General features: G+C 53.5%; 3 protein-coding genes and 1 non-coding gene across 10 annotated transcripts in view; 1 reads left to right on the top strand and 3 right to left on the bottom strand.

Annotated features, from left to right (window-relative positions):
- The first annotated feature begins 870 nt into the window (after window positions 1–870).
- On the top strand, window positions 871–4,975 carry TMEM150A (transmembrane protein 150A). 4 transcript variants are annotated; one of them, XM_076000937.1, is made up of 8 exons: window positions 871–990; window positions 1,528–1,565; window positions 2,106–2,153; window positions 2,473–2,559; window positions 3,144–3,211; window positions 3,517–3,644; window positions 3,793–3,970; window positions 4,195–4,975. In XM_076000937.1, exons 3-8 carry the CDS (start codon window positions 2,113–2,115, stop codon window positions 4,434–4,436), a joined length of 744 nt encoding a protein of 247 aa, XP_075857052.1. In that variant the 5' UTR covers window positions 871–990; window positions 1,528–1,565; window positions 2,106–2,112; the 3' UTR covers window positions 4,437–4,975. The 4 variants fall into 4 exon arrangements, with proteins under 4 accessions (XP_075857052.1, XP_012629741.1, XP_075857051.1 ...); XM_012774287.3 differs by having other exon boundaries at window positions 1,528–1,708; XM_076000936.1 differs by having other exon boundaries at window positions 1,493–1,708.
- Window positions 4,976–6,011: 1,036 nt separating this feature from the next.
- RNF181 (ring finger protein 181) lies at window positions 6,012–7,889 on the bottom strand. 2 transcript variants are annotated; one of them, XM_012774285.2, is made up of 5 exons: window positions 7,734–7,886; window positions 6,946–7,076; window positions 6,654–6,763; window positions 6,415–6,489; window positions 6,012–6,146 (listed from the first exon to the last, which is right to left on the bottom strand). In XM_012774285.2, exons 1-5 carry the CDS (start codon window positions 7,817–7,819, stop codon window positions 6,087–6,089), a joined length of 462 nt encoding a protein of 153 aa, XP_012629739.1. In that variant the 5' UTR covers window positions 7,820–7,886; the 3' UTR covers window positions 6,012–6,086. The 2 variants fall into 2 exon arrangements, with proteins under 2 accessions (XP_012629739.1, XP_075857054.1); XM_076000939.1 differs by lacking the exon at window positions 6,415–6,489 and having other exon boundaries at window positions 7,734–7,889.
- Window positions 7,890–9,837: 1,948 nt separating this feature from the next.
- The window catches only part of VAMP5 (vesicle associated membrane protein 5), a 190,229-nt gene continuing 183,737 nt past the window's right edge, over window positions 9,838–16,329 (bottom strand). For all 3 annotated transcript variants that reach the window (XM_012774286.2, XM_076000940.1, XM_076000941.1), the window contains exons 3-4: window positions 10,759–10,896; window positions 9,838–10,269 (exon numbers count right to left, since the gene is read on the bottom strand). In XM_012774286.2, coding sequence (XP_012629740.1) covers window positions 10,060–10,269; window positions 10,759–10,896 — 348 coding nt within the window. In that variant the 3' untranslated portion in view covers window positions 9,838–10,059. The remainder of the gene's footprint in view (window positions 10,270–10,758; window positions 10,897–16,329) is intronic.
- On the bottom strand, window positions 12,228–12,334 carry LOC142870288 (U6 spliceosomal RNA). Its single transcript, XR_012918718.1, has one exon. It is a non-coding gene; the product is annotated as a U6 spliceosomal RNA (small nuclear RNA).

Genomic DNA, 16,329 nt, shown 5'->3' with positions numbered 1-16,329 from the left:
AAGAAGTATTCCTGCCCTTTTTATTGTGAAAAGAATGTCCAGGAGTGCACTCTTAGCCTGTAAGTTTTGGTGAAGCTGTGGCTAACTTATTCTCACACTATCTTGTTTCTTTTTCCCAGATTCTTCTGGGTCTCTCACCTTCCTCTCTTCTTGGCTTACAAACACCTGGCCATGTTAAATCTTACCTACACTGACACTTACATATGTCTATTTAGATGGATATCCTCTGCCGTCTTAGTTTAAGAGTTGAGCATTCAGGATACACGTCTTGGACACGGTGACTTCTGGCAAGTACACTGTGTACTTGTACGCCCGAAAATAAAAAGTATCTGATGAAAGCAGCCCTCCTCCAGGGTGTACTGAGCTGGGAGAAGCATAAGCCAAATTCAAGGCTCTTGGATTTCTTAGGGAATAGCCAAGGCTTTGTGCCCGCTTCTCTGCAGACCCACCTCACGCCTTGGACAGAGGCTGGCATGGGGCGCCCCGCTGAACGAACTTCCCCGAAGTCTCGCTGTTGGCCAGTCCAACCTGGAAAATGCGCGGCGGTAGAGGGAGGCTTCCTCCAGCCACGTGCACGATGACAATCCCAGGTAGAGCTGGAAGGCTGGCTGGCCTGGTCCCGAGGTCCCCGCCTCCCAGCGTTTCCCCTGCGGGAACGGGCTAGACAGAACCTCTTGGCATCTCGGTGTCAGAGCTGTCCCCAGGCCACAGCCCTGGGCGCCCAGGTCCTCCGAAGTTGGGACACCGCCCACCTCTCCCCGTGACGCGGGCGCGGGGGCTCGGGAGTTGTAGTCTCGGGCGGGGCGCGGGCGCCGGGGCTGGGGCTGCGCAGACTTCACGTCCCGGCGGGCGGCGCGGCGCGGCCTGGGGCCGCCAGGGGCGGGGCCGCTCGGCCCTTTAAACCTTTCAGGGCTGCTCCGAGGGCCGCAGCCGGAGACAGCGCCACGAGGGGGCTGAACAGGGCGCGGCGGCGGCAGGGCGCTCCGGGAGGTGAGTGCTGGGCTCCTTCCTTTCCCCGGGGCCTCCAGGGATCACCTGGGAAGGCTCTTGTCTCGGGTCCCGGGGGGGTCGCCGGCCGCGGCTTCTGCCCAAGCAGAGGGTCCCCCGCGCCCACGCGAGCGGCGGCCGAGCCGGGCTTCCCGCCGTGAACCCGCCCCCTGCCCGGGGCGCCTGTGGTCAGGTGGTTGCCTGCGCGCCGCCGCTCCACCGGGCCGCACACCCTTCCAGCCTGTCCTTGGCTTGGCCCCCTTGATTGTCCAGTCCTCCCAGCCCTGGTCCCTCAAGCGATAGAGGGTGACTCCCTCTCCAGCCCGCCTGAGTCTCAGCACGCCGGCGGCACCTGGGTTGACCGCAGAGGCTCCCAATGGATGCCAGAGGGGTCCACGTTCAAGCGGGGGCTCAGCCCAAAGTTTGGACGCTCAAAGACCGAACAGACCCAACGGGAGCTCTGGGCGAGGTGTTGACCGCCTCCCCCTCCTCCTCCTTTGGCCAGTCACCCGACCCTGCACTTTGATCTCTCTCCACAAGGCCAGGGCAGCTGATGGTTGTGGCTGAAATATCTCAAGGTAGCCGGTCCGCCCCCTCTTCCCCACCTACCTCTTGTCCTCCCCCCCACACCACCACCACCCTGGCTCCCCTCCCTCATGACCGCCTGGATCCTCCTTCCTGTCAGCCTGTCAGCATTCTCCATCACTGGCATATGGACTGTGTGAGTAAGGGGCTGGGAGCAACAGGAGTTTGATGGCACACACAAAGCCCCTTGTCCTGTCGTGGGCTCCAGGGTAGTACCCAGGGCCACTCTGGATGTCTCCAAAGCCTGGCCTGGTGCCTGGGCACACAGCACCTTGGGACAAGCTGGCACTACTGCTGTCCAGCAGGGTGGCCCTGACAGATTTCTAGCCAGGGCAACTTCCAGAGGGCCTCTAGTTGTGGGCTGCGTTCCAGGTTCTGGTGTGGCATCATGCCTCAGGGACAACCCAACTGGAGTCCTCAGTAAGGACAATTAGGCTGAATGGGGCTAGAAATCAAGGTGGAAGAGAAAAGTCAGTGGGGGGTGGCTGGGCCAGGAGGGGAATGGGGGCAGAGTGACAGTTCTGCTCCCACAGGTATGCCATGGCCGTGATGAACCACCATGTGTGCCCCGTGGAGAACTGGTATGGAGCACTCCGCAGACAGCTTCAGTATAAAGATCCCTTTACCTTTGTCCCCTCTTGGGCCCACGGCTGCCAAGAGCCAGACAGAAAGCCTGGGCCTCACTGCTCATCTCTAACAGCGGTACCCAGGCATGGCTTCATGCCCACTTCCCACCATCCTTTGCCCCTTGGCCTTCTGTTTCAGGCAGGCCCTGGGGAGTGGGTTCTTCTGCCCCTGCTGGGCAGGTCTGGGAGAGGGTCCTCTTTGAGGCCTGAGACTACAGGCCAAAGGCCTGGGGACAGCCCCTTCCCTTCGTCCACTCCCTGTCCTGCCTGCCAGGTCCTACAACGAGTCTTGCTCTCCTGACCCTGCTGAGCAAGGGGGCCCCAAGGCCTGCTGCACCTTGGATGATGTCCCTCTCATCAGGTAAGGGCTGGACATTGGGCAGATCAGTGAGACCCAAGGCCCTCCCAGACCCCCAGACAGCCCCTCAAGCAAAAATGTGCCCTTCTGTCTCAGGGAATAACTACTCTAAGAGCCACTTACCATGCACTGGGCTCTGCTGAGTGCTTTATATGCATAGTCTCTTCTCATCCTCCCAGCATCGAGGCAGCTATTGTCTTCACCATTTTCTAGGTAAGGAAACTGAGGCTCGGGGTTGTTATTTATGTGGGGCACACAGCTAATAAGTGGAGGCACCCAAATTTACGCTCAAGGCCTCAGATTGCCCAGCCCAAGTTCTGACTCAAGGATAGCCAGACCAGTGGCAGGCCTCAGCAAGGCTGCTCAGGGCTGGCTGAGCACTCCTGGGCACTCCCTTCTCACACACAAGAGCTCTGCTTTGTGGGCTCAGCCTAGAGCCAGTTGTACATGAGGGACACGGGCCCTTGGCATACATGGCAGCTTGGCTGCTAAGGAGCAAGCACAGAGAATGCAGGGGAGAACCAATGGGCTGGAACGGGGGCCCTCTGGTGTTCCCGCTCCCTCACTCTGTCCTCGCCCCTCCTTAGCAAGTGCGGCACATATCCCCCAGAGAGCTGCCTCTTCAGCCTCATTGGCAACGTGGGTGCTTTCATGGGTGAGTTGTACTCTTAGCTCTAACTTGCCAGCCCAGCCTCCCTCCCCAGAAAGGCCCAGAAATCCCTTGCTTATCACAGCCCTCCCCATCAAGGGTTAAGGCAGAGGGGCAACTTCTCTCCAGTTCCTTGAAGGCCAAAGGCTGACTCCCACACAGCCACCCTGCTGGCCAGAGCCTGAGGAAAACCAGTTCACCACCTGCCTGCCCCTTCCCACCCTCAGAAGGGACAGCAGCACCCTGACGGGCGGGGCTGGGCCTGGAAGGAGGCTGCGGGTGCTGGCCCCAGCAATGCTGTCCTCCCCCAGTGGCCCTGATCTGCCTCCTGCGCTACGGGCAGCTCCTGGAGCAGAGTCGACACTCGTGGGTTAACAAGACAGCACTCATCACAGGCTGCACCAACGCTGCGGGCCTCGTGGTGGTCGGCAACTTTCAGGTGCCTCCCCCCCCCCCAACCCTGAACTTTCACCTAAGAAGGCCTGGAGAGACAGGAGGGAAAGGAGGGAGGAGAGGGAAGGGAAGAGACTTGATGAAGGGCTGGAGGGGTGGGGCCACTTCACAGATTAGCCCCTCTCTGGGCCCAGGTGGATCATGCCAAGTCTCTGCACTACATTGGAACTGGCGTGGCCTTCTCTGCGGGGCTGCTCTTTGTCTGCCTGCACTGTGCCCTCTCCTACCATGGGGCCACTGCCCCCCTGGACCTGGCTGTGGCCTACCTGCGATGTGTGCTGGCTGTCATCGCCTTCGTCAGCTTGGTCCTCAGTATCCTTCCAGGACCAGGCAGTCAGAAAGTCAACCTCTAGCTCAGCTCTCTCCCACCCAAGGGGGGGTGGCTACATTCCAGGTAACACTGCCATGTGCTGTGCCCTCTCCTCGGGAGGTGAGGCCTGGAGTTTTGTCCCAGCTTAGTTACAGTCTGTGACTGCCAATGGGGTGTTGCCAGGTGTCCACACATCCTACTGAACATTTCCTTAGCCTGATTTCAGGTGGTGTCTTCTTCGTCCATGAGAGTTCTCAGCTGCAGCATGGGGCAGCCCTGTGCGAGTGGGTGTTTGTCATCGATATCCTCATTTTCTATGGCACCTTTAGCTACGAGTTTGGGGCAATCTCCTCAGACACACTGGTTGCTGCACTGCAGCCTGCCCCTGGCCGGGCCTGCAAATCCTCTGGGAGCAGCAGCACCTCCACCCACCTCAACTGTGCCCCCGAGAGCATCGCCATGATCTGAGGTCTGGGGAGGGTGGCTGGCCCAGCCTCCGCAGAACTCCATACCATGCCACACCATATCTTTGCATTTATTTTGTACCAAAAACAATTTGAGAAAGTGTTCTGTTGGGATCTGGGCTTCCTCGCTCCCGGAGAAGTGGCCATCCCACATCCACCTGTGCCATAGAGGAGCAGGACCTGCCAGCTACTACAGCTGCACTACCTGCTTCCCCACCCCACAGTGTTGTTTTGTGTTTAAAGGTCACCTGTCCTCACTCACCCAGCCAGCCCTTCAGGTGCCTTCTACTCCCAGTGCAAGAGCCAGACCACTGGGGTTTCCTGCTGTAGGAATTGGGGGGCTGGGAACAGCAGGGGGGAAGTCTGGTGAGGAGGGCAGTGAGCATGCCTTAGTCTGTATGGTAAGGCCCACTCTGGGCCCAATGAGCTGCACTGGGATTTCTTCACTCTGCCCCTCACTTCCTTTAGGGCAAATAACACAGCAGAACCACATGGGTATTTTAGTACTTTTTTTTATATCTATTAAAAGAATTCTAATTTGCATGTTTGTAGTCTGTTCTGGAGAGTTAGGGAGGGCCTGATCCAGGACTGCCTTCCCTAAGCAAAGGGTAGAAGGAAGCCCCTGACCCCTAGGAGAGTCCCAAGTGCCTGCTGCTTTTAAGAGCAAGGCCATGGGAAACAAAGGATGCCAAGTGCTATCTAAATACCCCTTAGGGGCTTGAAATCCTTTCTGGGCCTCTAGAGGACTGACCTGATCTGACAGTCTCACACTTCCTTTCCCAACTAAAGAGTCCGGTTTGAACTTTGACTCCTTGTAAGAGATGTTGAGTGGGAGGAGGTGAAGACAGAGAACAACTTTATTTATTTTTTTGAGACAGAGTCTTACTCTGTTGCCCAGGATAGAGTACTGTGGCGTTAGCCTAGCTCACAGCAACCTCAAACTCCTGGACTCAAGTGATCCTCCTGCCTCAGTCTCCCGAGTAGCCGGGACTACAGGCACGTGCCACCATGCCCGGCTAATTTTTTCTATATATTTTTAGTTGACCAATTAATTTTTCTATTTTTAGTAGAGACAGGGTCTTGCTCTTGCTCGGGCTGGTTTTGAACTCCTGACCTTAAGTGATCCTCCCACCTTGGCCTCCCAGAGTGCTAGGATTACAGGCGTGAGCCACTGTGCCCGGCCTCAGAAAATAACTTTAAAATGTTAAAAGCAGTTTTCTCAATGGTGTTAAAGAAAACCCCTGGGATATCAACATCTACTAAAGGTACCAAAGTTAACTATAAATTGCAGAGGGAGGAGGATGCGGGCTAAGTTTATCAGCTTTAAGTAGCTACTGGGTGCCGGACCCTGACACATTTTTACCTTCCAACCATGAACACACAGATCCAAGCCCTAGCTGGCCCAGTGGTCCAGTTCTTTACCTGTGCCCCACTGCCCTGAGTCCAGATGGGCCAGCAGGAAGGGAAACACCACCTGATGCTTTCTCCGGTTTCAAGGACCACTTTTCCCAATAGCCGTAGGGACCTGGTTGAGGATGCAGAGCCCCTGCCCAGGCCTGTGAGCAATGTAGCCTTCAGGATGAGTACAGAAACCTTTAATGAGGACTCAAGGTGCAGGAGGAAGATAGAGGGCCAGCAGTTGGCCCCAGCCTCCTCACGTGTACATGGCTCCATGGAGGTTCTCCAGTCGGTGCTGCTGCTGCTGCTTTCGAGCCTGGAGGAAAAAGAACACGCTGGGTAGGGGCCAAAGCTGAAGGCTTGTTGGTGAGGGGGTGGAGCAGCTGTCATGGGGGTGGCTCTCACTGTTTTCATGCCTCTAACATCTGTATTGCTGAGGCTGTTGCCCCTCACCAAAGTCACTAGGAAGGTGGCTAGAGCCACGGATTCTCAAACCAACCCAACCTGCTGAGGTGGGAAATCAGAGCAGGGACAAGGCCAAAGGAGCCCATTAAGACCCCCTCCACTTAACCACCAGCCCCTACCTTATCTCGTCTGTGTTCCTCGTAAGTGTCATCATCAGTGGGCAGCTCATGGCGACACAGGGGGCAGGAATTTGTCTGGGAAAAGTAGGGCAGTGTTCCAGCCCCGGTCTAGTATTCATCAGCTAATAACCCTGCCCCACTCCAATTCCCACCATCCGATCCCCCGGCAATCCACAATCAGAAAAAACTTGAGAACTGGGCCCAGGGAAGGGTAAAGACTAGAAGAAGGAAAGCAGTACCTTGCTTAGCCAGGGCAGAATGCAGTTGGAATGGAAGAGGTGATGGCAAGGCATCTCAATGGCAGTCTCCTCCTCCTCAAATTCCAAAAGACACACGGGGCACTTGAGCTCTTTAGGAGGGAGTGCTGATCAGGAGAGGTGCTATAGACCCCACCTCCCAGCTCCCACTCCTGAAGAACACTCTTGCCCCAACCTGGCCTGGAAAACTGATGGGCCAGACCACAGTCTTGATTAAGGAAGGAGTGGTTCTGGCAGACCTGCCCCAAACAGCAGAAGAAATTAGTGTCCTCACCAGCCTGAGAGCCTCTGATGACTATCCTAGGGAGGTTCTCTACCGCGGTCTTCGCAGCAGGTGGGGGCAGGTGGTGATCCCAATCTACTACTAATCCCAAGTCTTCAAAGTCCATACTATGGAAAAGTGACCTGGAGAGGAGGATGCAAGGTCAGAACCAAGGAAAACCATACTTTCTCTTTGCCCCCATAATCCACTGGCATTAACAAATAAATACCCTGCCCAACTAGTACTAATAGCTACCTTCAGTGGTTAGTAGATGCTCACTAGATAAGAAAGCATAGTGGGAAATGGTGTACAGGTGCTATCAGACAACCCCAGCAGAATGTTTATTCTCATTTTACACATGAGGCAAAACACTCGAGGAGTTACTCAGGCCACACAGAATGATCTGGTAGAGCCAGATTCCAAGTCGGCAGTGTGGGGCTCCCATGCCTGGAGAGTTCCTAACCAATATACCGACTCACACGCACACAGCCCCTATCCTCCCTCATGCCCCACCTTCTCCGTGCCTCCCAGAGCCTGCGGCCCTCCCGCCCCGCCCCCTCCCCGCTCTCCTGCCCCACCGCTCTCCAGCTCTAGTCTTGCCCACAATCCCTTTACCTGGACCCGCCCACGGACCAAAAAATCGACGTGCACACCCCTTTCCCCTCAATCTCGCCGCCCGGACTAACACTCTAGATTATTCATTGGTTCTTCCCGGAATCTGCCGCCCCAGCTACTCTGCCTTCTCCAGCCAGCCCCAGCCCCTGCTGCCTGAGCCTCATCCTCAAGCCTCGCGCACTCACCTTGCAAGCTCCAGCAGCCTGCCGGCTCGGGTCTCTTGCTCGGAATCCAAAGGCTCGCAGTCGTGTTCATCGAAATAGGACGCCATGGCTGCCGGGTGGTCTGACACAGCGCTCGGATCCAGCTCGATTGGGGCCTCGCGGCGCTGACCAATAAACTAGCGAGCTGAGAGAGGATGGCCAATCAGATTGTCCGAGGGACGGGCATAGGGCCTCGTTAAAGGTGCAGAAAGCGGAAGTAGTAATTCGACCCTCTTTCATTGGCTGGAATAGGTCAGGTGACCAAAGGCTAAAGCCAATGACAGAAGCCAACGCTAGTCAGAAAACATTTGTTTGGGAATCCAAGCCAAGAGGAAATTCCCGGGAGTTTCTTGCCTGCCAGTGTCCGTAGTTCCCTGAAAAGCCAAGTATGTGGGCTGCAAGGGTCTTCGGTCTGCCCTGAGTCCCAGAGGGCCTAGGCAGTGCGGACGCTAGGGGCCTCCCAGAGAGAGGAAGGCGCTGGCTCAGGGCTCTGGGTTCCGCGAGTGTGGAGTTGGGCGCTTCCCGCTGCTCTGCCAAGCTCCCGCCGGGCTCTTCTGCCCCGCCGCGTTCTAGTTGGCTCAGGAGTTTGCGCCTGATTCCTCCCCGACCCCCGAAACAAAATTGCTGCGCATTTCTTACGTGTTAGGCATAATAACAATGGAACAAACTTCCTCAACCTAGAGAGGGAAAGTCTCCGACACGGAACCTGGGACCTCACTGCTCATGAGACTGTGTGACCTTGAGCCCATTGCTCAACCTCATTCCTAGCCAACAAGTGGCTTGAACTAAATAAATGGTTTGCATCCCTGGCATCACGAATCCCTTGAGGATAGAAGAGGCAGGAGGAACTTTAGAAACAATACCCCAATGTCTGATACCCTTGAAGACTCTAGGTGGGGCCTGGGCAATGGCATTTGTATAAGTTCTGCTGGTGATTCTAATATGAGGTAGGTTTAAGAACCACTGCACTCAATGATTGGGATGATAGTTACTATTTAGCATCTATAACTATTACACTGATCGATATTTTACACCCAGTATCAGTAATCCTCACAACAGTTCTGGGAACTCAGCATCATTATGTCCTTTTTAAATATGTAAAACTTGAGTCTCAGAAGTGGCTTGTCCAAATTCACGCAGCTTAAGTGATGTTGCAGGTACCTTACCAGCCTCAGGGACACGTGCTTTCCTCTGTTTTTCCCAGGAAAGGAAGATGGTAATGAACCCAGTGAAAGTAACAAGCTCTGTAATGGTAAAGTAACACACAACTCTTAGGGCTTGTTCTTGTTTGTCAGTAGCCCTCACCCTACCCAGCAAGGAATTGCATTTTTTTTACACACTTGACCCTGAATTCCCCTCACCACCCACATTTGAGTTTCAGCTGTAGTTAAGGTACTCAGACAGAGGGCCTGTTTCCATGATCTTGGTGTGGCCTTCTTTCCTTCTTCCATGCCTTTGCCCAGTGATCTTTGCTGTGGCCCAGAAGGCACTGCCTGCCTGCTTGGCCCTGTGTGATCCTGGAGCTTTGAAAAGCCTGAATTCTTTCTTACAGGGCAAACTCCAGGCCATCCTTTGTGACCCTACATTACAGCACCATAGAAGCCCTTCCTGTTTTTACTGCCACTCACTTCATCTGTAGTCTGGTGTAAAGCTTGAGGAAGAACATGAGTGCAGAAATTGGGGAGGGGGAAGTGTTCAGAGGGGAAATTATCTATATAAAGGGGAGAGCCTCATGAAACATTTTTTGAAGTGCTTTCATCTTTGTCATCCCATCTAGAGTCTCACTGGTCCTCTGAGATGTCAAGATGTCAGAAAAATAACAGATTTCATTGTCAGGGAATCACCCTCAGGGGAGGAAGACTGGTTCAAGGGTCTGGTTTGGGGGCTGTTGTGTCCTTGTACCCACACTCCAGAAAGGTCTATCTGATTAGGGTATCAAGTAGGGGAGGGAGTGGAAGAGGCCACTTCCAGGGGGTGAAGTTCTTTGGGTGGTGAGCTTTCTAAGCAACCCCAGGGGTGGAGGCAGAGTGGGATTAACCAATGTAGGGACCTTCAGACACACATGCACACACATACACACACCGGCTTTTAATCAAACAGCAGCTTTTACTGAGCTCCAGGTGGGGCTGGCCTGGGATGGCCGATATAGCAGGCTGCCCTCAAGGGCCAGTCTGTGGCATAATAGGAGATGCAGAGGTGCACACATCAGGGCTGTCTTTCAGTGCTCACTGGGGTGGCTCAGACGGAGCAAACACCAGGGTTCTCTGGAAACCAGAAAAGGCCAGTGCCACCATTCAGCCCAGCTGAGTCAGTCCCCATGCCCTGAGGCAGTGCCTGCATCCTGGGCTTGTGGGGCACTACTGTTCTCACTGCTCTGTGGGAGAAAGATGGCCAGCAACAAAATCAGGATGATGAGCAGGCCACCACCCACCACCAGCCCCAAGTAGATCCGGCAACGGGTATTCTCCCAGCGCTTCTTCTGGGCCAGGGTCTTGGTTGTTTTGCTGAAGGCTGAGCTCTGTGGACACCCGCAAACACAGGGTGAGAGTTAGCTGGCTCCCCACTGGCCTCAGAGCCAGTTCCTCCCAACCCTGCCCTAGCAAGGCCTAGTCTTCTCCTGCCTCCTCTCCATCCAATCTGCTCTCTTACGCCACACTGTATACCCTGGGATCCTTCCAGCCCAAATCTTGGTCTCAGATACTGGTGTAGCCCTTGACTTTAAGTCCTAGCTTCTCACCCCTGTTAATAATGCCAGTCCTCTACCTTTAGTAAGGTCCATGGCTTCAAACCAAGGACTTCTTACTCAGTGAAGCCTACCGTTGCCTTTCTAGGATACGGTGCCTCAGGAAACCCGGAAGTCCCACACTGGCCTTCAAGAAGGTCCAGCCCCTCCCAGGACCCAGAAACCCTGAGCTCAGCCTAAGAGCTCCCTCTGAGGGCTTTGCCAAGCCTCATTGGCCCTCTGCCTGTTGCCCTCCCCCACCTCGCCCCTCCCCTGGCCTCATACCATATCCAGGAGTTGGTCTGAACGCTGCTCCAGCTCCGCCAGCTTCCCATCACGCTCCAGGACCTTGTCAAAATTGTTGAGCATGATTTCCGTCACCTCATTCGCCTGCTGCTGGCACCGCTCCAACTCTTTCCCTGCCTGGGCACCAAGCCTAAGGTCAGGGCAGTATGAGACCCCCACCTGGCCCTGAGACCTAGAAGCCCCATTTCCCGACTGTGTGTGGGGACAGTGTGTAACAGCATCCTTCATGTAAGGCAGTGGTCCCTAACCTTTGTGTTGGCACCAGGGATTGGTTTCATAGAAGACAATTTTTCCACCAGGGGTGAGGGGGTTGGGGGGAGCAGGCAGAGCTCAGGCGGTGATGTGAGTGATGGGGAGCAGCTGTAAATACAGATGAAGCTTTGCTCATTTGCTTGCCGACCACTCACCTCCTGCTGTGCAGCCCGATTCCTCACGAGCCACAGACTGTACCAGTCCAGTGGCCCAGGAGTTGGGAACCACGGATGGAAGGGATGGAAGGGTATGATGTGTGTGGAGTGAAAGGCTGCCTCCTAGGTGAGTGTGACACAGCTTTGGGCTCACAGATGCTTCCCCTTGCCCATCAAGGCAGGCCTAGGTCAGACTTGGCTTTAAGCATCTCCGCTTCCCCTAAGCCACCTTGGGAGAGACTCTCCCAGGACTCCACCCTCCCACAAAGCAGACATTTTGCTCACTTGCTCCAAAATAGCCTCCAACCCATGCCTACCTGCCCTAAGGCTTCCCACTGACCTAAGGAGGCAGCAAAGAACAGGGAACCAAGCTACTTGTCTAGAAGCTAGACAGGGAGGAGATCCACCCCACAGGAATGGAAAGGCAATTTTGTGTTTGTGTTTTTGTTTTTTTAAGAGATAGTCTTGATGTGTCACCCAGGCTGGAGTGCAGTGGCATGATCATAGCTCACTGCAGCCTCAAACTCCTTGGGCTCAAGTGATCCTCCCACCTCAGCCTTTCAAGTAGAAACTACAAACACATATTAATTTCTTTCTTTCTTTTTTTTTTTTTGAGACAGTCTCACTTTGTTGCCCAGGTTAGAGTGAGTGCTGTGGCATCAGCCTAGCTCATAGCAACCTCAAATTCCTGGGCTTAAGCGATCCTTTTTTTTTTTTTTTTTTTTTGTGAGACAGTCTCGCCTTGTTGCCCAGGCTAGAGTGAGTGCCGTGGCATCAGCCTAGCTCACAGCAACCTCAAACTCCTGGGCTCAAGCAATCCTGCTGCCTCAGCCTCCCAAGTAGCTGGAACTACAGGCATGCGCCACCATGCCCGGCTAATTTTTTCTATATATATTAGTTGGTCAATTAATTTCTATTTTTAGTAGAGACGGGGTCTCGCTCTTGCTCAGGCTGGTTTGGAACTCCTGACCTCGAGCAATCCACCCACCTTGGCCTCCCAGAGTGCTAGGATTACAGGCGTGAGCCACGGCGCCCAGCCTCGTTTTTTTTTAGTTTTTTTTTTCTTTTCATGTCATCCTTGCTCAGGGGCCATGCTAATCTTCTCTGTGTCATTCCAATTTTAGTATATGTGCTGCTGAAACAAGCACAATTTCTTTTTTAATTTTTTGTAGAGATAGGGTCTTGCTATATTGTCCAGGCTGGTCTCAAACTCCTGGCCTCAAGCTATCCTCCCACCTCCTGAGTAGCTGGGACTACAGGTGTGAACCACCCTTCCTGGCCTAGAAAGGTAATTTTGGACCAGAACGTCATAGTTTCTGCCTAACACCCTCTCCCTAACGGAGAAGCTCTGATGGATCTCCCTCCTCAGGCTTCTGACCGGTCAGGCCAGTTCTGCCTCCTGGCCTGACCGCACTCTCTGAATCAGGGCCCCAAGTTCCCTCTCTGCCTGGGAGCCTCAGCTATCCTGGCTCCTGGCCTCCCACCTCTTAGTCAGCCAGGGTCTTCACTGGAGTCCAATGCACAAAGATGAGACCAAGCCTTGGATTTCCCAGTCTGGCAGCAGTCTCACCTAACAAACCCCAACTCATTTCAGAGGACTGGAAAGGGAGGTATAGGGTCCAAGCTGAGGGAGGTTGAGAGGACAGGGGGAGAGAGAGAAAGACTGGGTCATGAACAAGAAAGGCACTGGGCCTTGGGTACATGTGATAGAAAAACTCAGAGCAGGAGGCCTGGGCATGAGCTGGAGACCCAGGGCAGGTGCAGGAACATTTCACGGAGATGAATACCAGCAGATTAGTAAACCACAGCAACTCCCTCCTCTCAGCCTGCTCTCCCACAGCCCAGCCCTGTTCCCATCTCCTCGGAGAAGAGGCCAAGCTTCCTTTCCTGCCAGCCCACATCACCCATTGTCTGCAGCAAACATTTTGGCACTTGCCTGAATTCCACTTAAAACCAGAAAACATAAGTTTTGAAAGGGATCCGGTGGTAACAGAGGACCACCTCCTACTCAGGCAAGAATCCTCCTTCAGGCCTCTTGCAGCTGCCTTGCACACAAGCTCCAAACATTCCCAGGATATGAGTCCTATCTCCCCAACCCGACCACAAGCTCCCAAAGGGAGGGTGGGGATCAGTGCCCTCCCTCCCTCCACCACTGTCCCAGGGGCCCAGGAGACCAGCACAGTGCTGACCACTGCAAGGGCTCAGTGAGTGGGCCCATTGCAGTATAGCCTATCCAAAAGCAACTCTTGAGAGATGTTCTCCCAGAGTGTTTATCTAGCTCAGCAGGAGTTTCGAGGGGTAGGCATTTGAAACCCAAATAGGTCAATATTTACCCATGAGCTAGAAAAGCAATCAACTTTGAGAAGGGGCAGGCAAACCACTGTAGGGGAGGGTAGCCTGCACTGGCTGGCTGGGGGAAGCAGCAACTGGGGAACACAGTGGAATGATGAAGAGAGCAGCAAAACTGCACTCTTTCTACTGCTTCCTGTGTCAGCCATCATCACCACTATTGTTACTACTGTAGTATTCAACAAGGCTCCATTATTCGGCCCTTTGACCTTCCCTACATTTAGTTTAAGGCAAAAACTTGAGAAAGGACAAAGATTTGAAAATGACAATCACTGCTAGAGATTAGCAAGATGCTGGATATTATCATTTTTTTCTTTTCTTTTCTTTTTTTTTTTTGAGACAGAGTCTCACTTTGTTGCCCAGGCTAGAGTGAGTGCCGTGGCGTCAGCCTAGCTCACAGCAACCTCAGACTCCTGGGCTCAAGCAATCCTGCTGCCTCAGCCTCCCGAGTAACTGGGACTACAGCCATGTGCCACCATGCCCGGCTAACTTTTTCTATATATTTGTTGGCCAATTAATTTCTTTCTATTTATAGTAGAGATGAGGTCACGCTCTTGCTCAGGCTGGTTTCAAACTCCTGACCTTGAGAAATCTGCCTCGGCCTCCCAGAGTGCTAGGATTATAGGTGTGTGCCACCGCACCTGGCCTCTTTTCTTTTCTTTTCTTTTTTCTTTTGAGACATAGTCTCACTCTATTGCCCTGGGTAGAGTGCAGTGGTGTCACCATAGCTCACTACAACCTCAAACTTCTGGTCTCAAGCCATCTTTCTGCCTCAGTCTCCAGAGTAGCTGGTACTACAGGCACTCACCACTAACCACACATGGTTAATTTTTCTATTTTTGGTAGAGACAAAGTCTTGCCCAAGCTGGTCTCAAACTCCTGACTTCAAGCAATCCTCCTGCCTCAGTCTCCCAGAGTGCTAGGATTATAGGCATGAGCCACCGTGCCCAGCCTATCATTTTTTTCTATTCTGAACTCTACAGCTGTTGTCATCTTTTTCTCCAACCAGGGGTGACATTGGGTCACATTCTCTGGAGAGCTGGCTGTGTTTCCAGCTGTAATCTGGACCAGTCTCCCCACACTGTGAAGCCAGGCCTGTCTGGAGCCAAGATGGGCCCAGGCCTAAAAGAACACATCTGCTCCAAGGAACACAGAGCCCTCAGACTCAAGTCTCCACCGCTCGTTGGCCCCACTCAACCAGAGGAAAAAGGACACTGACTATGTGCACAGGTCTCTGCTGACACCACAAAAAATAAAGCACCAGGAAACATGGAAGGAGATAAGGAACAAGAGAGCAAGGGCCATGCCGCCTACGCCACCATGTAACTCAACAGAGTGCCTGGCAGACAGTGGACACAGGATAAAGAGTTTCTGAATGAATTGTGCCTGTTCGGAAGGAAATCACTCTGCCGCTGGGGAAGAGACATATATGATACAGGTAGAGAAAAGAGTTACACTGTGTGATGTAGATAGGTCAGTGTCATGGCCCGCCACAGAGAGGGTCCCATTGGAAGGGTAAGAATGTGATTGGAAGGGTGGGGTGACTCCTTGAGGGATGCTATGGAGCCGGAGCATTCCAGCACTGAGACATAGGGACACACACTGACAGTGGCGGACCAAGTAGAGGGTTAGGGTGGAGGGGCAGAGTGGGGCTGGAGAAGGCAGAGCAAGTCAAATAGAGGAGACTAGCTCCGAGGGAGTGACAAAACTTAAGAGCTAGTGCAGGTTTTTGAGCCGTGGGCACAGCAGAGAAGTGCTTCAGGATGATTTCTCTATTGGTGGTAAACGGGCATGGATGAGAGTGAGAGGAGTCAGGGCAGAGAGGCCGGCCAGAAGGGGTGGAGAAGTGCCATCAGCAAGGGTGTGAGGAGATGCGGAGCGGGCCGAGGTCAGTTGGTAGCAAGAGCTTGGAGGGGAAGAGCGGGTGAAAGAGGCATTTCTGAGGCCAGTGGCCTACAGGGCTTGAGGTTTTGAGCCAGCGTGAGAGGAAAGCAGTTATGCCATTGCTAGAGGGTAGCAGTTCCGCAGGAAATGTTCTTGACAGACCGTCACCCTCTATACAGAATATGCCCTCCACAACACTCAAATCTCCTGTATGGTTTTTCTAGGGTCAATACCCTTGGTTCTTCCTTTGAAAACACAGCTTTTGGCCAGATGCAGTGGCTCATGCCTATAATCCCAGCACTTTGGGAGGCCGAGGAGGGAGGATTCCTTGAAGTCAGGAGTTTGAGACCAACCTGAGCAAGAGCAAAATCCTGTCTCTACTAAAAAATTTTAAATCAGCCAGCACGGTGGCTCATGAATGGTGGCATATGCCTGTAGTCTCAGCTACTCAGGAGGCTGAGGCAGGAGGATTGCTTGAGCCCAGGAGTTTGAGGTTACAGTGAACTATGATCATGCCACTGCACTCTAGCATTCCAATCTGGGCAACAAAGCAAGACTGTCAGAAAGAAAGAAAGGGAAAGGGAAAGAGAAAGGGAAAGGGAAAGGGAGAAAAGAAAGAAAAAGAAAGAAAGAAAACACCACTGTCAAAAACCTCCTCATCATGCTAACTCTCCTTGTCTCCCCCTCCTCTGTCAAAGGGATGGGTGCCAGCAGTGGTGTCTCATCTCCTCCCTCCGTGGGCACTCAGCTGAGCTCAGAGACAAAGAGTAGGCCTTTGCATTGCATCCCTCTGTTTATTCAAATCTTGCCTCTGCTACTCCCCAGCTGAGTGACTGAGACTGAGGATGTGACCTTTCTGACCCTCCACTTCCTCATCTATAAAGTGGTGATAATAATAATGTCTACCTCA

Source organism: Microcebus murinus, chromosome 3, assembly GCF_040939455.1.
Source record: "Microcebus murinus isolate Inina chromosome 3, M.murinus_Inina_mat1.0, whole genome shotgun sequence".
In the NCBI taxonomy this organism is placed as follows: domain Eukaryota; kingdom Metazoa; phylum Chordata; class Mammalia; order Primates; family Cheirogaleidae; genus Microcebus; species Microcebus murinus.
Note: the sequence above shows the minus strand (reverse complement) of the source record. Positions and strands in the feature narration are given on the sequence as shown.